The 18694-nt window shown below is 56.8% G+C and overlaps 1 protein-coding gene across 1 annotated transcript; it reads right to left on the bottom strand.

Moving 5' to 3' along the window:
- Positions 1–73: 73 nt before the first annotated feature.
- On the bottom strand, positions 74–17402 carry OBSL1 (obscurin-like 1). Its single transcript, XM_008580489.1, has 21 exons — positions 17362–17402; positions 16780–17108; positions 16444–16695; positions 15998–16300; positions 15539–15835; positions 14007–14279; positions 12573–12845; positions 11595–11867; positions 8572–8844; positions 7512–7787; positions 7146–7433; positions 6681–6956; positions 5806–6075; positions 5360–5632; positions 4108–4374; positions 3070–3182; positions 2353–2509; positions 2031–2192; positions 1474–1578; positions 883–1152; positions 74–211 (listed from the first exon to the last, which is right to left on the bottom strand). Exons 1-21 carry the CDS (start codon positions 17400–17402, stop codon positions 204–206), a joined length of 4779 nt encoding a protein of 1592 aa, XP_008578711.1. The 3' UTR covers positions 74–203.
- Between the last annotated feature and the right edge of the window lie 1292 nt (positions 17403–18694).

Below are 18694 nucleotides of genomic sequence, written 5' to 3'. Positions count from 1 at the left end.
GTCCTCTGTGTCACTCACTACACAGGGGCTCCAGGCAAGGTCTGCCCTTCCATGTCACACAGAGAGACAGGGAAATGAGCTGTTGCACTTTATTGTTTCCTTCCCAGCACCTCTCGTTCCCCTGTCTCCCCACCCCTGCCCAGGGTAAGGGCACACGCCTTCCAAGCAGTCCAAGGACACCCGCCTGGCTTGGTCCAGTCCTTCTAGTTACCTGCAGAGTAATGACTCCATGTGGGTCTGGGGAGAGAGTAGATACCACCTCCCTCCCTCCTGGCAGAACCTGGACACCCTCAGCCTCTACCCCACCCTTTCTGGGCCTCTGTCAGGGCTGTCTGTGGGGGCGGAAGGTGAGGGTCAGTTAGGGGTGGGGCAAAGCATGGCATCTGAAGAGAATGCAGGGGTTGGGGCGGGGGGGCAGGGAAGGAGCATCTTCTATGTGGAAAAGGAAAGAAATGGGACTAGCTCAGGAGCCCTCTGCCCAGGCTGATGTTAAACTCGCATAGATGGGCAGAAGCCAGCTGGGCAGAGAGCAGGAAGGGGTGAGGGACAGGTGGGGGGTACAGATCAGTAACTAGGTGAAAAAGAGAAAAATTGGTAGAAACCGGGTGTACAGGAGAGACAAACGTGGTCCAGAGGCAGGAGGCAGTGAGGAGGAGCCCTGACAGGGGTGTGGAAAGGTGAGAACGGGTGCCTTGAACCCATTAGTTCCTGGTGAGAACTTGGGGCTCCCTCCCCTCCTCAGCCTTGGGTGTATTCTATCCCATCTCTCCCCCACTCCCCACCTCCAACACATCCCAGAACCAAATGCCACCCCAAGTCCTGGAAACTTCAGCCCAACAGCTCGCGACACCCCCTCCCGCCTGGCCAGTCGGCTATACTCACGCTCCACCAGCAGCCGGGTGTGGGCGCTGTCTTGGCCGGCCTGGCAGCAGTAGGTGCCCTGGTCCTCAGGTCGCACGTCATGGATGACCAGGCTGTGGGTGGGGCCGTGGCTGCGCATCTCGTACTTGTCTCCGGGACACAGCTCGATCCCCTCCCGCAACCAGCACACGTGGCCCCCTGAGCGGGACACAGTCACCTCCAGCACCGCCCGGCGGCCAATCAGAGCCGTCTTTTCGCGAGGGGGGCGACGGCACATCTGGACAGGCAATGCTGGGGGTGGGGGGTGAAGGGGCGGAGGCTTAAGTTAATAGTGACACGTACGGCTCTCAGGAGGAGAGACGCACCCCTGCGACCTCTACTCCTGGCCCCAGTCCTCTATGCCACCGATCCGTTCCTCTGTGCACCCAACCCACTCTCCTCCACCCCACCTCCTCCCCAGGAAACGCGCTGCCCTCTGTGACCCGCCCCAGGAGAGCCCCTCGAGGGTAGGAGAAGGGAGGGAGGCAGCCTTCCTAGGACCAGCCGCCAGACGGTCAGTCCCAGGGCAGAAGGTGATGCCCTCTTTCCTGACGGCCCGCTCCATTTGCTTACCCTCCACCTCCAGCAGTGCCAAGGACTGGGCGGGTCCCGCCTGGAAGAGGACTTCACCCGCATCCTCGGCGCGCAGCTCGCTCAGCACCAGAATGCGTTTCTTTCCTGGGGGTGAGGAGGGCGCTAGTGAGTCCAGAGCCGCCTCTGGGGAGGGTCCGGGGTGAGGGTGGGGCCGGAGCAGGCCCTTGGGTTGGTTGGGACGCGGTAAGTGTACGCTGGGGTGGGAGGGACCGGGATACCGAGAGGGAGGAGGAGCAGTACAGGACTCGGGGCTGGGGGCGGCGAAAAGGCCCTGGTGGGGCCGGAGCAGGCCCTCGGGTTGGTTGGGACGCGGTAAGTGTACGCTGGGGTGGGAGGGACCGGGATACGGAGAGGGAGGAGGAGCAGTACAGGACTCGGGGCTGGGGGCGGCGAAAAGGCCCTGCCTGAGACCAGGTTCTTCGGGCTCGGGGCGGGGCCTATTTGAGGCGGAGGCGGGGCTTATCCTAGTGGGGCGGGATCTGTTTGAGCCTGGGCGGAGCAGCAAGAGGCCAGAGAGGGTAGAAAGGAGGCCAGACCTTCCTGTCGGATGCGGACGCGGCCTCCGGTTCGCAGCGGACGGCCCCCGAGCTCCCAGCGCCCGGCGGCCTCTGCCTCCGACACGACGCACTCGAACGTGGCGCCGTTGCCTTCCCGGGCGCGCACCGACCGGAGCTCGGAGAGCATTGACAACACGCGCTCTGGGGCGGAGCCCGGAACGTGAGGCGGGGCGGGGCGGCCTTGGTCCCGCCCAAGCCCCGCCCCTTCTCTAGAAGCGCCAGGGGTCAGCCCCAGGGAAGGATGGGTCTGCAGCCCCCTTGTGCAAGGCCGTGCCCAGCCCCAGCATTGCCCCATACCCACCGCGCACGGTCAGGCGGACGGGCCCGGCGCGGGCCGTCCCCGCCGCGCAGCTGTAGGTCCCGGCGTCCGAGAGTCCGCAGCGACGCAGCTGGAGAAGGCGGCGAGTGCCAAGGGTCTGGAGCCTGAGCCGAGGGCTGGGGGTGAGCGCGCGCCCGTCCTAGGGGCGGGAGTTGCAGAGGGTCGGGGCGAGCCCGGCTGAGCACAGGGCCGCGGCCCTGGAAGGCGGGGCGGGGCCCTGAGTTGATGCCAAGTGGTCTCGAGGCGCCTTTATGCATGTCTTGTGTTCCCTGGCTGGGATAGGGCTGTCTCATGCCTTCTGGGCCGCGCCAGGAGCCTCTTTGAGAAGGTGTTACTCTTTGGGGACTTTAGGGCCGAGAAGAGGCACCCCGGGCGCGGGAAGCCCAGAGCCAGGTACCGATCACACGGAACAAGAGCGCGGATTCTGGAATCAGGCAAACCTTGATTCAAATATGGGCTCTGTCCCTTTTGTCTGTCCTTGGGCAAGTAATTTCATCCCACTGAGCGTCAGTTTCCTCATAAATAACACCGTGCTGAGGAGGCCTACCTCACAGTGTTGTAAGGATTAGAGGATTAAATGTAACGTAAGTCTTACCACAGTGCCAGGCACATCCACTCAATGAGTATTAATTTTTTGTTTGGGGCATTATTATTGTTGTCATTATGCCGAAGTGGTCTGGGCTGGGGCTGTGCTCTGACCTTCTCCCAGGTAACATCAGCCAAGGCCTGGGAAAGCTCGCACTCCAACGTAGCTGTGTCGCCCTCGGTCACCTCTAGGTCCTGTGGCCCCCGCACAATGGTCACTGGGATCTCTGGGAGTGGGAGAGGGAGAACAGTGCAGAGGGAGCAGGGGTAAAGGCAGATGGGGATTCAGCTTGCAGGGACAAGGAGGACACACTTGGGTACAAGGGGTCAGTGGTGGACACATGATAGTAGACAAGTGATGAATGGAGGCTATTAGTGAGTGAGGGATGTGCTGGGACAAGTGGCCTAAGGGGGATGCTGGTCAGTGGGGGACACAGCAGAGCCAGAGGGTCAATGCAGCAGAAGTGGCCAGCTGGGAGCCACACTTTAAGGTGGTCAGTGGTGGACATGCTGGAGGCTAGAGGGGAATGGTGGAAACTGGAGCAGAGATGCTAGTGGAGTCACCCATAGCCAGGCCTGGTCAGTGGGAGCCACGCTTGGCTGGAGTAGGGGGACAGTAGGAGATATTGATCAGTCGGGGACACAATTGGTTCAGAGACCCTAGCACAGGTGTGGTCAGTGGGCAACACGCTGGGGCTGGAAGCAAAAATGGGGACAATCAAGCAGAGTTGCTGGTGGAGTTAGACAGGCACAGTCAGTGGACTGGAGGGACTTGAGTGGTCACACCCAGGCAGGCAGAGGGGGCCACAGCAGGCAGGTGTGGTCACAGAGTGGTCAGGTGGGCAGACAGTAGGAACCACACTGGCACAGGCATGCTCATGGTGGCACGGTCAGTAGTTCTCAGGGCCTGGGGCAGTCAGTGGCCACAGGGACTGGAGTGGTCAACGAAGCCACACTCAGGCAGGGCAGTCACTGGGACCACATAGGGCCAATGGGTCAGGGGAGTCACATTCTGGCAGAGGTCAGTGAGGGCCACACTGGGACAGGCATTGTTAGTAGGGGCTACATGGGTAGTGGGATCAATAGTTACATCCAGGGGTGTCAGTAGGGCCAGGAGGGATAGCAAGCAGGCGGTGGTCCCAGAGTCCACACCTCTCACAGTGAGTCTTGCTGCACAGCGCAGGGAATCCACTGTGAAGGAGACGCAGCCTGAGTCGGCCAAGCCCAGGCCGCTCAGTACCAGACGGTGCATATGGCCCTCTGCGTGGATGTGGCACTTGGGCCCTGGCTGCAGCCGGACTCCGCCCCGGGCCCACTCCCCGGTCACACCCTCCTGGGACAGCTCTAGCTGGAAGGTGGCGCTGTCCCCCTCGGTGACAGTCACATCCTCCAGAGGCCGTAGTGCTCTCAGTTGTCTCGCTGGTGGGAGGAGATGGGGAGAGAGGAAGGGCTCCAGCTCTGGGCAGGGGTTGTAGGGGCCCACCCACCCCTGGGCCCTGCCTGCACCCAACCTAAGGCCCTGACAAAAGAAGTTCAGAAGCAGGGTGCAGGAGGAAGGGAGCACAGTGGCCAGACTTGGTGAGGGGAGGGGTGTATTGGGGTTAGGAAAGGACAAAAAAGGGGAAAGCGGTGGTTAGAGGGTTGAGGAGTCTGGAAGGAGCATGGAATTTGCAGTCAGACCCACTGGGATTGGAACCTAGCTCTACCACATAGTTTGTATGCTGTGTGATGCTTGGCAAACTGTTTGACCTCTCTGGGCCCTAATTTCCTCAATTGTACAAGGTGAATATCATTGAAACATGAGTTTATCGTAACGATTAAACAAATGAAATAAATTAGAAGAGAATATGTATCACCAACCACAACCATTTACCAAGCTCTGTGTGGGTATTTTTCATGTTATCTCAGTTAGTGTTCCCAAAGACCTTTTAGGTATGGATGAGCTCCATTTTAAAGGAGATTTGGCTCAGAAAGGTTAAGTAACTAGCATGAGGTCGCACAGCTAAATACAGAGCTCCAGCTTGGGATGGGGAGTCGGGGATGCTATTTGTCAGCCATCCCTGCTTCTTAAATGGGCATGTGTATCCCTGGGCCACACAACTGAAGGATGAACATGACATGTCCTTTTGGAGTATAATATTTATGTTTATAGCAAAGCCAACTTGGAAATATGAAATAGAATGCAAAATGCACATGGACTACCAAGGTAAATAGTAAACATTAGAAAAAGAAAAGTTTTGCTTTGGGCAGGATGCTTCAGTTTCTATCCCTGGACTGGGATGGCCAGGGCTGACTTTCCTCAGCAGCGAGGGGCACTTTGGTGGGGGTCTGAAGGGCTCTGGGACAGCCAGGAAAGGCTGTACCATGGGGCGGATGATGCCTTAGGAGAAGACAGGGCACTCACGCCTCACGCTGAGCCTGGCCAGGGTGCGATCGTGGTGGCTTTCACAGCCATAGGTGCCCTGGTCAGCCAGTAGGACACCATGGATGAAGAGGCGGTGGATGTGGCCATCCTGGGCCATGGACAGGCGAGAGTCGAGGGGGAGGGGGTCCCCACCTCGCACCCAGCGCACAGCCCCTGCTGCACCCACTCGGCCTGTCTCCACTTCGAGGCACACGTCCTGGCCTTCCTCAGCCCGCACATCTTGCAGCCGCCGCAGGAACAGCAGCTCTGTCTCTGGTGGGGAAGAAGAGAGGAGGCCATGGAGCCTGCAGGGGGCTGGAGGCTGGAGGCTGGCCTCTGCTGCACCCCACTGGTCTGTCCCTAGATGGAAGGACGAGGCTGCTAGTGCCAGGGCTGGGAGTACAGGGACAGGGTACAGAGCATTTTTGTCTCCATCAGGACCAAACCTCGAACATGGAGCCGGGCACTTGTGATCGTGCCCCCTGCCCGTGCAGTCACGGTCCCTGCATCCTCCAGCTGGCAGTTTCGCACGGTCAGTGTGCGGCTTGCACCATTCTGGGCCATCTCCAGCTGGGGCCCTGGAGTGACAATGTCCCCGTTGCGCAGCCAGGTGACGTCGGCATCTGGGGGAGAGACTTCACACCGGAATGTGGCATCATCGCCCTCATGGACAGTTAGTGGTGTCAGCTCTGAGACCAGCTTCACCGGTGGTGGCTCTGGGGGGTGGGGTCAGGCAGTGAGCTGTGCTGGGTCTTTCCCCTTCTCTTCTTTTCATCCCCTGCTTCAGGGTACAGGCCCTCGTTCCCATCATTTAACACACCTTTCATGAGGACCTACTGTGTGTCAGCCATGGGGGTGTCCCAAAGGACAAGATGCCAACCCCCCCACTCCCTTCATCCAGCTCCTCTCAATCCTACCCTGTCTCCCTAATAATAGATCATTTACCGTGGACCCTATTTATAGCATTTAAATTGTCACAACAGCCCTGTAAGATAAGCACTATCCCCTCATTTCAGAGCTGGGGCCCAGAGAGGTTAAGCAACTTGGTTAACGTCACACAGCTACTGGGGAACAGGATCCAGGCTGGAAGCTGGGTGGGTCAACTCCAGAGGCCCTGCTTTTAACTACTGGGTTATGGCTTCTCCTATTTGAGGGTTCCTGGAAAAGGGAGCCCTGAGCCTGCATCACAGTATCAGTCATTCATGCATTGGCTGGAGCCAGAGGCAGCAAGGCGAGGGTAGGGGGATAAGGGGGCTTAGAATGGTGGGGGGTGGTCCTTGGGGGTACCAGGGCCCAAAGGGTGTGAGGGGTGTACTGTTACCTTCCACACTGACGAGGAAGATGCGGCTGTCCTGGGACGCATCGCACAGGTACTCCCCAGAGTCCCCTCTCCGTGCCCCCTGCACCCGCAGAACCTGCTTGGCCCCGGCCTGCTCCAGCTGCACCCGCCCCTCACTTGCCAGTCGCTCCCCGTCCTTGTACCAGCGCACAGGGCCCCCTGGCCCGGAGAGGTGTACCATCAGCTCTAGGTCCCCACCTGGGGTGCTTCGAACCCTCGTCTGGGCTGCCTCGGGGGCCACCACCCGCACGGGGGGCTCTGTAGGGTCAGAGCTGGGGGTCACTGAGAGGAAGAGGCTCAAGGGCTGCGAGAAGGGCAGTGGGAGGTGAGGTGCGGAAAGGTAATGAGAGAGCTGGGGCAAGGAATGGGCAAGTTGTGCTAGAAAAGTGCGGAAACCCATAGGTTTTGGGGTGCTACTCTCAGGCTATCTGCCTTGGCTGTACTCACCAGCTATCTGAACGGTGAAGCTGAGGCTTGGGGCCTCTGGGGCTGCCCCAGACTGGCAGGTGTAGATGCCTGCATGGGGGGGCTCTGCAGCCCGGATGCAGAGGATGCGGCGGGGGCCCTCGGCCTGGAGCTCCAAGCCCTTGTCTTCCTGCACCGGCTTCCCGTTGTGGCTCCAGAACACAGGGGCGCCAGCCCGGGACAGTTCACAGCTCAGCACCACTGGCTCCCCGGGGGCCACACACAGAGGGCTGGGCGCTGCCTCTGGGGCAAGGAACTGCACTGGGGGCTCTGGGCCAAGAGAGGAGGGGGTCTGTCAGCCCATGCTTGCCCCTGCCTCCCTGCCCTGAACTGGGCGGGAGTACCCACCGGCCAGGCTGATGTTGAAGGTCACGGCCTCATCACGGGTCTCACACACATACTCCCCGGCATCCTCAGGCTGGGCATGGGGCAGAGTCAGGGTGCGGGCAGGCCCCTCAGCGCCCAGCTGCAGGGCCTCTGATGCCTCCACCTCCAGTCCGTCCTTGTACCAGCGAACCTGGGAACCAGCTGGGGCCACCTCACAGCGCAGCTCCACGCGCCCTGGAGCCCCAAACTGCAGATCCAGGGAGCGGGCTACAGGGTGCACAATCCTCTCTGGTGGGGCTAGCAGGGGGGCAGAGAGAGGGGCACATAGGCTTGGCTAGCAGGCCTCTCCCTGCCTCACCCACCAGCCTTGGCAGCACGGTTCTTGCGATTGGTACCAGCTACAATCCACGGGCACTTGCTGTGTGCCAGGCACCGTGCCAAGCACACTGCAGCTCTTTTCTGTCACTCTGGTCCACTCCCCAGGGGGTGCACAGCTGTCGGATGAGGACCTGTGATCTTTTTAGAGGAAAATGACTTGCCCAAGATCACACAGACAGAAAGAGGTAGATCTAGACTCATCCACACCCCAGATCTATTGGGCCTTAATGCACACCCCATTCTATGCCCGCCCCCAGCTCCTACTGTTCCCTGCTTTATGCCCAAGATCACACAGACAGAAAGAGGTAGATCTAGACTCATCCACACCCCAGATCTATTGAGCCTTAATGCACGCCCCATTCTATGCCCGCCCCCAGCTCCTACTGTTCCCTGCTTTGCCTCCGATGCTCTTACCAACACCTGACGAGCCATCTGTTTTACTCATGCTTTGTCCGCCCTCACTAGAATGTAAGCTCCATGAAGATAGAAGGCTTTGTCTTATTGGTTCACTATCCCCAGCAACTAGAACAGTGCCGAGCACATCGTAGTTGCTCACTAAGTATTTGTTTAAAGAATGATCCTAATTGCTGGGTCCTGGGCTGATTTGGGCAAGCAGGACTCTCTGATGGCTGAGAATGAGGAGGCTGGAAGCTGGGGAGCGAGTAGGGATGGTTGGGGGTCTGTGCCCCAGAGACTGCCCCACCTGTGACAGTGACAGTGAAGAAGGCCGAGTCGTCTCCGGCATCGCACACGAACTCGCCCCCATCCTCAGGCTGGGCAGCGGGCAGCACTAGGCGGCGGCGGGGCCCATCGCTCTCCAGCACCAGGGCCTCGCTCTCTTCCACCTCCAGCCCATCCTTGTACCAGCGCACAGGGGCATCCTCCCGAGACAGCTCACACGTCAGCACCACACACTCCAAGCTCACAGCGATTAAGGTCACCTCATCCTGGGGGTATGTGATCCGCACAGGGGGCTCTGCAGAGTGGGGGCAACCACAGGCTGTCACAAAGTCACTGCCAGCCTCCTTAGAGGCACTGGCAGCATGAAGCTCCTGTCACTCACATGATAATAAGAGGAGCAAATATAATAACAATAATAATAAATAATAGGTCCACAATCTGTTCTCTGAAATCCCTGGGGACAGGGGTGTTACAGAATCCAGAATGCTTTGGATTCCAGAAATGATGCATTTATCATGATCACATACCTCCCTCAGGTCCGACTGGGACACCCCCCAGTCAATCACATTAACATCTCCGCAGTGTCACATATATTATATTCATCCTAAGCAGGATAATTAAAGAGGAGAAATAGCATCACAGCAGTTGAGCTCAGGTTTTACTGAAATGACTGAATACCAAACCTAAAAAGAGCCTTTTGATTTTGAGAGTTGTTTCGGTTTTGGAATTGTGTATAATAAAGGATGATGGCTCTGTAACAGCAAGCATTTACATCCTGCTTCCTAAAGTTCTAGGAACAGTCCTAAGCACTTTGCACATTTAACCTTTGCAGCAATCCTAGGAGCACAGTATTGTTTTATCCCCATTTTCTAGATGATGGAACTGGGGCACAGTAATTAAGCACCTTCTTTACGTTACACCTGGCCACACCTACTCTAGGGCAGGAGGAAGAAACACCATCTGTTAAAGGGAACTCTGCAGGCAGTGGTGGGTATTCCCAGCCAAGGCTTGCAGGAACTCAGTAATGCTGTTTGCACCTGTGCATGAGAGTTGCCAACATCTGTCTGGGTGTTCCCCAGGGATGCTAAACACTGATTCTGGGAGCTCATCTCCAAGTGCTGCTCATTCCTCCACAGAAAGGGAGCCATGTCAACATTGGTGGTGACCAGTGCGGTGAGCCCACTCCCCAACGCCCCGGATTGGTCCCCCAAAATCTTCAAGTCTGCAGGAGACTTTAGTGCTCCTTTAGTGCTTGGCCCCCTTGCGGCTGGGCTGGGGAACTACTAGCTTCCTGGTCTTGGGTTTTGTAGGGGTGCGCATGGGCAGAGGTACCTGTGGGGCACTCTTGCCTTAAGCCCACACAACCCACCCCCCAAAATGAGCTTGCTCTAAGAGTTTGGAAGATACAGGCTGGTTATCTGGGGCCCAGCAAGGCCAGGAGATTGCAGAGTGAGACTGCCTGAGGGGTGAGGGAGGTGACAGGGGTTGTGGGGTGAAGGCAGGGTGTAGCAATGGGACTGGGGTGCCCTGGGACCTCCTTGGTGTCAGACTTGATTCTGTGGCCTAGAGCCGAGGTGGTGTTTGTGTGAACTTCCTGTGAAGAGTCTGGTGTTTTGTAGGGAGCCCAGGGTTGGGCTGAAATTTGTGCAGCTGTGGTCATTATGTCTGGCCAGAGCTGGGTGCAGGAAAGGGTAAAAGTGACTCACTGCAGGACAGCACACATGCAGAAGGCTTCTTCAGCATTGGGGGCTTGTGTGCGCCAGGCTGAGCTATCTGGGGTGCAGGGAGTGCAAGGGCCCTAAGCAGCTCAGCCTGGCTGGGACATTACTCCTAGGGCAGGGCAGGGGGAGGGTGATAGGACTGTGCCAGCAGTAGGATGGTCGTTCCAGTGCAGCCATCAGGGTTCTTCTGTGCCACCCAGAACTGCCTAGGCTCTATGACCCCAACACCCTCACACCCCCATACATACACACTGGGATTGGCGCTGTGAGCTGTAGCCCCCAAGTCTCCGGCACCAAACCGCCACCACTCCCACAGTTGCCCTGTGCTTTTCCCGCCTTGAACATTCTCCCCTCACCTCCTGCCCACCCCACACCCCACTTAGCTTTGTTTATGTTCGTTTCAGCTTTGAAGGCACTTCCTGCCACCCCAACCAGGATGGCAGCGCCCGGCCTTGGGCCCCCTCGGGTGTCCTTTGACAAGCCACATTCTAGTACCCTGCAAGGTGTCTGCCTTTCCTGCCAGGGTGTGCGCTGCGGGAGGGACATGACTGTGTCCATCTGCGTGCTGCTGAATATCCGGAGCCCGGCCCAGGGCTGGCCCATGTGTGGAGTGATGACCTTCTTTGTGGCCCTCCCTGACTCTCCTGCTCTGCTCTCTGCCCTCTTCCCTCACAGCACTTATCACGAGGTGTCACTGGATATTTGCGTGTTTATTGGTTTAACGCAGGGGTCGCAAACTCAAATGCCCACAGGGGCCAGGTAGGTTAGATCAGTGGCTGAAGCAGTCTGGGAGAGGCAAGAAGTAACAGCAAAGAGGGTGGGACAGAGGAATGTGGGCCCCGCATTATGGGGCAGCTGCTACTCAGTGCCAGCTGTTCGTCGCCATGGGGGGAAGCGGGACCAGAGCCGCCGGGTCTTCGGCTTTTTCAAGAGGACGCATAACTCCGGATTGTTATTTGAACTGTCCTGACTTTGGTAAGACTCTGCAGGCCAAACAAAACACATCTGTGGGCTGCCTGGGGCCCGAGGGGCTGCCTGTTTGCGACCCCTGGTTAACAGCGGCCTCCCCAGCTAGACCGGCAGGTCTCGGAGAACAGGGACCGTGTCTGCGTTACTCACCTGTTACTGCCAGCACCCGACTCAGAAAAAGTGCTCAGTAAAGGAGATGGTGGAACAACGCTACTCCTGGTAGGGACTCTGGTACATGCACCCACAGCCCACAGTGCCCTGCTCACCAGTGTGCTAGCTAGGGGATATGTGGCCAGCTCCCCCAGGGCTCAGGACTGTCCTCTGGTGACCCTGGAGAGCTGGGGTGGGCCCACACCTGTGACAGTGACAGTGAAGGAGGCCGACTCCTCGTCGATTTCACACAAGTACTCGCCGGAGTCCTCGAGCTGGACGGCAGGCAGCACCAGGCGGCGGATGGTGTCCTCCTTCTGCAGGAGCAATGCTGGGCTCTCCACCACCTCTTCACCGTCCTTGGTCCAGCGCACCTCGGCCCAGGGCCGGCAGAGCTCACAGGTCAGCACCACACGCTCCAGGCGCACAGCTGCCACGTACACCTTGCCACTAGGGTACACGATCCACGAGGAGACGTCTGGAGGACAGGGACAGTCGCCACTGGCACGAGAGGCTAGGGCCGGTGTGCCCTGCTGCCCTCCCTGATCTGGGCCTGTTCCCTACTCCTGGAACGTCTGCCACATGTTGACGAAGAGGGACCTCCTTTGTACTGTGTCTCATAGCAGCTTAGACAGTTGATGACAGCCAGAGATACACAGTCCCATGAATATGGCCATTGTGGCCAGGGAGACAAAACCACAGTCACCAAATCACATCAGGCTGCACAGTGGGAACCACGGTGTCAGACTCACCTGGAGAAACACTCCACATTTTCTGGGTTGGGACTGGGATAGTAGGAAGGATAGAACTGGGGAGGGGAGGGTTGGGTCCCCAGATGGGACTGGGGTCTCCTGTAGGCCTCTGAGAGCTTTTGACCCCTGTAGTGCCTGGGACCACCTTCCTAGACCCTGTCCTGTGGGAGAACTGCCATTCCCAGGGTCAGGGGGTGTTCAGGAGAATGGAGAAGGCAGAGCTTCCCTGGTGACATGTGTGGTCAACACCACTGTACTTATGACAATGCATTTCCTGAGTGTGACAAGACCATGGGTCGAGGAGAAAGGGAGGATGTCCAATCAGCAATGGAGAGGGTAGCAGGGCCTGGAAATAATGACCCAGAAGTGAGGGTGTGACAGCTGCTCCGGTGGGAGCACAGGGCACCTTCCCGTCCTGCCAGCCCCCCCACCTGTGATGGTGACGGTGAAGTAGGCACGCTCCTCTCCAGCAACACACTGAAATTCACCGCCATCTGGGGGCTGGGCGGCGGGCAGCACCAAGCGGCGATGGGGCCCTTCGTTCTCCAGCACCACGACGTCACTCTCCTCCACTTCCTGCCCGTCCTTGTACCAGCGCACGGGGGCGTCCTCTTGGTCCACCTCACAGGTCAGCATGACGCACTCAGAGGTTATGGCATGTACGAACACGTGCTCCTGGGGGTCCACGATGTGCACTGGGGGATCTGGGTGGGAAGCAGAGATGGGATCACACAGACACCCACACTCGGGAGATGGGAGTCCAAACTGGCTGTGTGACCAGGAGACGCTGTATCCGCACAGGACACTGGGGGACAGTTAAGGCCATGGTGTGTAGGGGGCTCGGAGTTAATGATGTGGGATACTGAGGGCATGACAGTGAGGCATGATAGGAGATCATGTAGCACCTGAGTGCTCAGTGGGACCCCAGAGGACCAGAGGTGGCTGGGTGAGGACATGGAGGGAGGGAGGCGCAGAGTTCATACAGTGGCAGCCACGTTTGTCTAGGCGAAGGGAGGTGACTGTCAAGCCACATCAGGGCCCTGCTTGCTGTTGTTTTTACAAGGAGGCCCCCAGCAGGGGCAGGAGGAGAACAATGACAGTAGCAGGAGTGGCAACAGTGGGACAGCCATCTCCTATGGATAGTGAGCTCCCTGTCACAAGGTGCATTCAGGTGGGGGCCACAGGACCTCCTGGCAATGGTGTTGGAAACAGGATTTCCACTCAGCGTGAGAAGATGAGCAGGACCAGTGGTTCCCAAGATGCCCTCCCAGACAGTTGGCATTTGTTAAGAGAGGATCCCAGGCTCTGCTCTGAATATTCTGGCTCTAGATATTCTCGGGGGCCTGGGCATTTGCACTGATACCAAGCTTCCAGGGTGATCCTGAAGCAGCTTGATCACCGACTGCCTCGTGAAAACCACTGAACCACTGCACTTAACGCTTCTGTTCGACTGTGACCGCCTGGGGCAGCAGGAGCAGCACAGTTCTGCATGTGAATCTGCACTATGACATTTGTTTGCTGTGTGATAACAAGCAGGTGAGTCACATAACCTCTTAGAGCCTCAGTTTCTTCATCTGTGCACTGGAGCTATATTGCCCCTCATTCAGTTGTGAAGATGAAATGAAATGGTGTATATATGAAGTACCTGGCATAGTACTTGGCTCAGAGTAGGTGCCCAATAAACATTAGCCCCCACCTCTCCTTCCCTTAGTGGTATTTTGAGGGTTAAGAAGCAAGTGCACACTGATCTGAAGCATGTCCCCTGGCCTTATAGAAACCCTCCCCTGCAAGCAGGCAGAGCGGGGACAGGACTTGCATGGCCCCGGAATCAGCCTCAGCTGCAGGATTCCAGGCCGGTTCCTGACCTTGGACGGTGACATTGAAGAAGGCTGAGACCCCTTCCGTTCTGCACTCAAACTCGCCACTGTCCTGTACTTTGGCCTCGGGCAGGATCAGGCGGTGTTTGCGTCCATCCATCTTTACCACCAGCGACTCACTCTCCTCCACCTTCTGCCCGTCCTTGTACCAGGTTGCTGGGAAGTCAGCTCTTGAGAGCTCACAGGTCAGCACCACCCGCTCCGAGGTGGTGAAGGTCAACGACACCTTGTCCTGAGGGCTCAGGATGTGCACCGGGCTCTCTGCACAGGGAGAAGCATGATAAGCATTGCTCTTTCCAGAGTGTGTGCTCAGTGTAGGGGTGGATGCATCAGGGACAACTGCTGTCAACGCATTTGTTGGGGTTTTAAAAAATATGTTTGGGTTTACACACCAGCTCTTAGGAACAGTGGTTTTAGTGTGCATAAGAATTCTTAGGGAGCCTGTTAAAAACACAGATTCTCAGACCCCATGCTGGCAAGGACCAGAGAATCCTCATTACAAATTAGCCCTGCAGGTGATTCTGACATGGGCGATCACATTTTGGAATGCTGCTTTGGTTGCTGGTTATTTCTCCCTTTGCCTTCTGCCTGCAATGCTGGCAGCTATTCCACCTCAAGACCCCATGCTTGGGCGCTGTTGGATTTCTAGATTGGTCTTAAAACTCCAGCAATGATGAGATGGCAAACACTAGCATGTTCCTTGAACTTTCAGCCCCCACCCCCAACTGTCCTCCTCAGGGAAGCTTCATTCCCTCTGCTTCCGTTTTTTTTTTGTTTTTTGTTTTTTTTTAAAGATGACCGGTAAGGGGATCCTAACCCTTGACTTGGTGTTGTCAGCACCACGCTCACCCAGTGAGCGAACCGGCCATCCCTATGTGGGATCTGAACCTGTGACCTTGGTGTTATCAGCACCACACTCTCCCGAGTGAGCCACGGGCTGGCCGCTTCCCTGTTTGAACAGGTGGCATAGTGTTTCTGAAGCCAGACTGCCTGGATTCATAATCCAGTGCCACCAAGCATTAGCCTTGTGACTTTGGGCAAGTCAGTTAACCTCTCTGCGCCTCAGTTCACCCTTCTATAAAATGGGGATGACAAAAGAACCTATCTCATAGGGCTGTGGAGAGGATTGTGTTAGGACTGTGCCTGGTATGTAGGATGTTCCTATGATAGTGTTGACAATTAGACAACAGGGCAGGAAGCAGCCAGGGACTAGGGGCCAGGGTCTGCATCTCTCAAATGAGGTGACAAATGTGACAGAATTCTGTAAACCACAAAGTGCTCCAGAGAACTGGGATACGATGCTGATGAAGACAACAAGGGGTGCTCTGTATGTTGCACGTGGGTTGAGATCAGCCTTCTGAACCTCTGAGCCCTCAACCGAGCCCTCCACGGATGCTCCTTACTCTCCTGGCCCGGATGTGAGAAATGGAAACAGCATCCACCTTTTGTTTTGCCAACAGGACTTCCGTGTCTTGACCCTATCTACCCACTCTGGTCCAACCTTGGCCACTGGTACCAACCTTGGATGGTAAGGGCAGCCGAGTCCTGCACGCCAGGGCAGCTGAAGCCAACCAGGGCCCCGCTGTCCTGGTGCCTGACGGCTTGCAGGATGAGTCTGTGCTGCAGGCCCTTCTGCTCCATGCGGTACCGCAGGGCCCAAGGCTCCACCTGGCCCTCTGGCTCGTTACTCTTGAGCTCTTCCCCATTAAGGAACCAGGTGCCCTGGATGATAGTGGAGAGATCCAGGGAGAAGACAGCGTCTTCCCCGTCGTATACCTGCACATCCTCCAGACCTGCCACCAGGCGAGCTGTGGGCACTGAGGCAGGGACAGAGTGCAGCCGTCAGAACCAAAAGGGGTAGCAGAGGGCAGAGACTGGCAGGTGGAAGGCATATAAGAGGACAGGGGCTGAGGGTCAGGGAAGGGAGGAGAGGTGATGGGAAGGCTGCTGACGGGCAGGCTCTGGCAGGACCAACTCACCCAGGTGAGCAGAACCGTGGAACACAACGTGGGGACTGCGGCCGTGTTCGGTTACAGTGCAGACGCGGAAGCGGTAGTCACCCTCGGAGGGCACACAGTCCCCTGGCACCTCCACGGCTCCAGCTTTCTCAATGCTGAAGCACTGGATCCAGTCTTCGGAGCCCACCTCCTGCCGCTCCAGCCGGTAGATGAAGGGGGTCTCAGGAGCTGGCTCGGGAGGCTTCCAGGTCAGCAGGACTGTGTTCTTGTGGCCCTTAAACATCTCTGCCAAAACGGGGGGCCCGGGGGGATTGTGCTTGACACCTGAGAAAAGGCAAGGTTTGCATCTGAGCCCTGCTCAGGCCTCCCACAGGCCTTCCACCTAAATCTACTTTGTCAACCCAGGCTCTGGCTTCTGGTCACCCTCCTGCCCTGGCCCTCCAGTCCAGAAGCCCTCACGTCCTCACATTTGACTCTGAGCAGAGTGGTGGTACGGGAATTGCCCAGCCTAAAGGTGACCTCGCCAGCATCTTCTCGGGTGACCCCCGGAAGGACCAGGGCATGCATGTGGCCCGAGCTGCTCTGGCAGGTGTCCGGCAGCTCCTCCCCATCACGGCTCCAGCACCCCTCAACGGCAGCTTCTCGTGTCTCCACCAGCAGCACCGCGTTCTCTCCCTCCAGGACGTCGAGCTTCCGGGGCAGCCGCTTCAGGATGGGCCCTGAGATGCAGATGGGAACCCATCAGCCCGGGGTCTGAGCATCTGCCTGCCTCAGCCTCAGCCTCCTCCCGCTGGCCAGCAGACCTTTGACCGTCACATTGGCCACAGTGCGAACCCGGCCCCTCATCTCGCACAGGTAGACGCCGTCATCGTCCGCCTTCAGCCTGTGGATGATGAGGCGCCGGACAGCGCCCTCTTCGATCTGCTCATACTTGCGGCAGGGCAGCAGCCGCTGGTCCTCACGGAACCAGGCCGTGGGGATGCGGGAGTTGGGTACTTTACACTCCAGCACGGCGATGCCATGCTCCCGGCCCTCCACGTCCTGCAGAGGCCTTGTGAACCGGAGGCGGGGCTCTGCAAAGAGGGGAGAGTTGAGAAGGCTCTGGAGAGGGGCCGGACCAGGAGGAGGACTCCTAAACACACATTAGCTTGTGCCGTTTGCTCTTTTCCCAGAGCCAGCAGGCACTGTGGAATCACAGAAAAACCACCGGAAAGAAAGTGGATGGCCTAAATTCTCTGACCCTAACACTAGCCACATCACCTTGATCAAGCCCACTTTAATGTTCCTGTACCCCAGCTTCCTATTTGCAAAATGGAGAAAGGGAGGGGAGGGGTTAGATCAAATAGGTAATTTTCATATTCCTCCCTGGGGCCCTTCAGAGGCACCTTACAAATTCTGCAGGGGTCTTGAGTTGAATTTCAAGCATTTTAACCATTTTTAAAACTGTATTTCAAAAAAAGAACACACAGTGTTGGAAACGACCAGAGGGTTAACTTGGGTTGCTGGAGAAGCAAGTTTCTTGGGCAGCTCTGGGAAGCTCCTCTGGTCTGCCTGCTGGGCTTTTCTTTCCTGGTGTAGTTCCAGGTCAGCACTAGCCTGGTGAGTCTGTACACATCAACCTGTACCACTGAGGCCACCACTAACGCCCAGGTGCCACACGCTTGGTTTCGTGCCAGCAGGACTTGGGAGAATTTGCCAATTTTCTTTCCTCCTAGGGAAAAAGTTGGGCAATAACTAGTGAAGGTGTGCTCCAGAGTCGTGATGCAGCCCTATTATGGAGAGCTTTAACTTCAGTGTGAGTTTGGCGTGTGTTTTTTTCCTCCATTTGCCAATTTTCTTTCCTCCTAGGGAAAAAGTTGGGCAATAACTAGTGAAGGTGTGCTCCTGAGTCGTGATGCAGCCCTATTATGGAGAGCTTTAACTTCAGTGTGAGTTTGGCGTGTGTTTTTTTCCTCCGAATTTTCTGTTTATGAGTAATGTAAGCATTTATTAGATATTTTTGGTATTTTAAGCATACCAAATTACTTAACAGATTTTAAGCATTTATTAGATATTCAACTTTGTAATATAAATTTACACTCCTTTACTTTCCTCTTCTTTCAAACCTGGGTAGCAGTTTAATAAAAGAATAGTCAAAATTTGCAGGACGTTTTTCCTCCCTCAAGTCTACCTTTCCTGTGAATCTGTTGTTTCTCAATGTGATCCCTGCAGCAGGGCCTTCCCCATGGGTTTCAGAGACTAGACCTGGCTATGAATGCAGCCTCCACTTCAAATGTGTGTATTCAATAAAATAGCCCCCTTGTTCTCCCTGATTAGCTTTATAAGTTATAAATTTAGAGTTAGTAATTCACACCCATAAAATGCTCCTTTTATGTGTCTCATACATTGGTGCTGCAGATGCGAATTCAGTTAGGGAAGGAGTAAGATAACAAAGAGGTTGAACACCACTGGACGGGAAGAGTTGCAGGGCCCTCAAGGTTAGAACATTCCTTAGTGGATTTCCACCATCTGCCTCAGAATCGCTTGGGGAGTTTGCTAAGAAGTTCCTGGGTACTCTGGAGACCTACTAAATCCGGATTCCTGGGGGGTGGGGGGTGGGTGGGGGCCTGCGGGCAGGAAATGGTGTTTTAGTACTCCCGGGACCCCTCCCCTCTCCCCAGTCTTCTGGGCAGCGCCGGGCACCCAGGGGTGCCGAAGCGAGGAGGGCTTCGCGGGCGC

Source organism: Galeopterus variegatus, unplaced genomic scaffold (genome assembly GCF_000696425.1).
Source record: "Galeopterus variegatus unplaced genomic scaffold, G_variegatus-3.0.2 Scaffold2108, whole genome shotgun sequence".
In the NCBI taxonomy this organism is placed as follows: Eukaryota; Metazoa; Chordata; class Mammalia; order Dermoptera; family Cynocephalidae; genus Galeopterus; species Galeopterus variegatus.
This window is presented reverse-complemented; position numbering and strand designations above follow the sequence as displayed.

Bases quoted from the DNA above. Each gene is read 5' to 3' on its own strand.
- OBSL1 (XM_008580489.1), bottom strand. From the start codon at position 17,402: ATGCTTGAAATTCAACTCAAGACCCCTGCAGAATTTGTAAG. The intron at 8,845-11,594 runs GTGTGGGCCCAC...CCCACTCTGCAG, and splicing joins CTTCACTGTCACTGTCACAG to AGCCCCCTGTGCGGATCACA. The intron at 3,183-4,107 runs GTGTGGACTCTG...TCCCACTCCCAG, and splicing joins AGCAAGACTCACTGTGAGAG to AGATCCCAGTGACCATTGTG.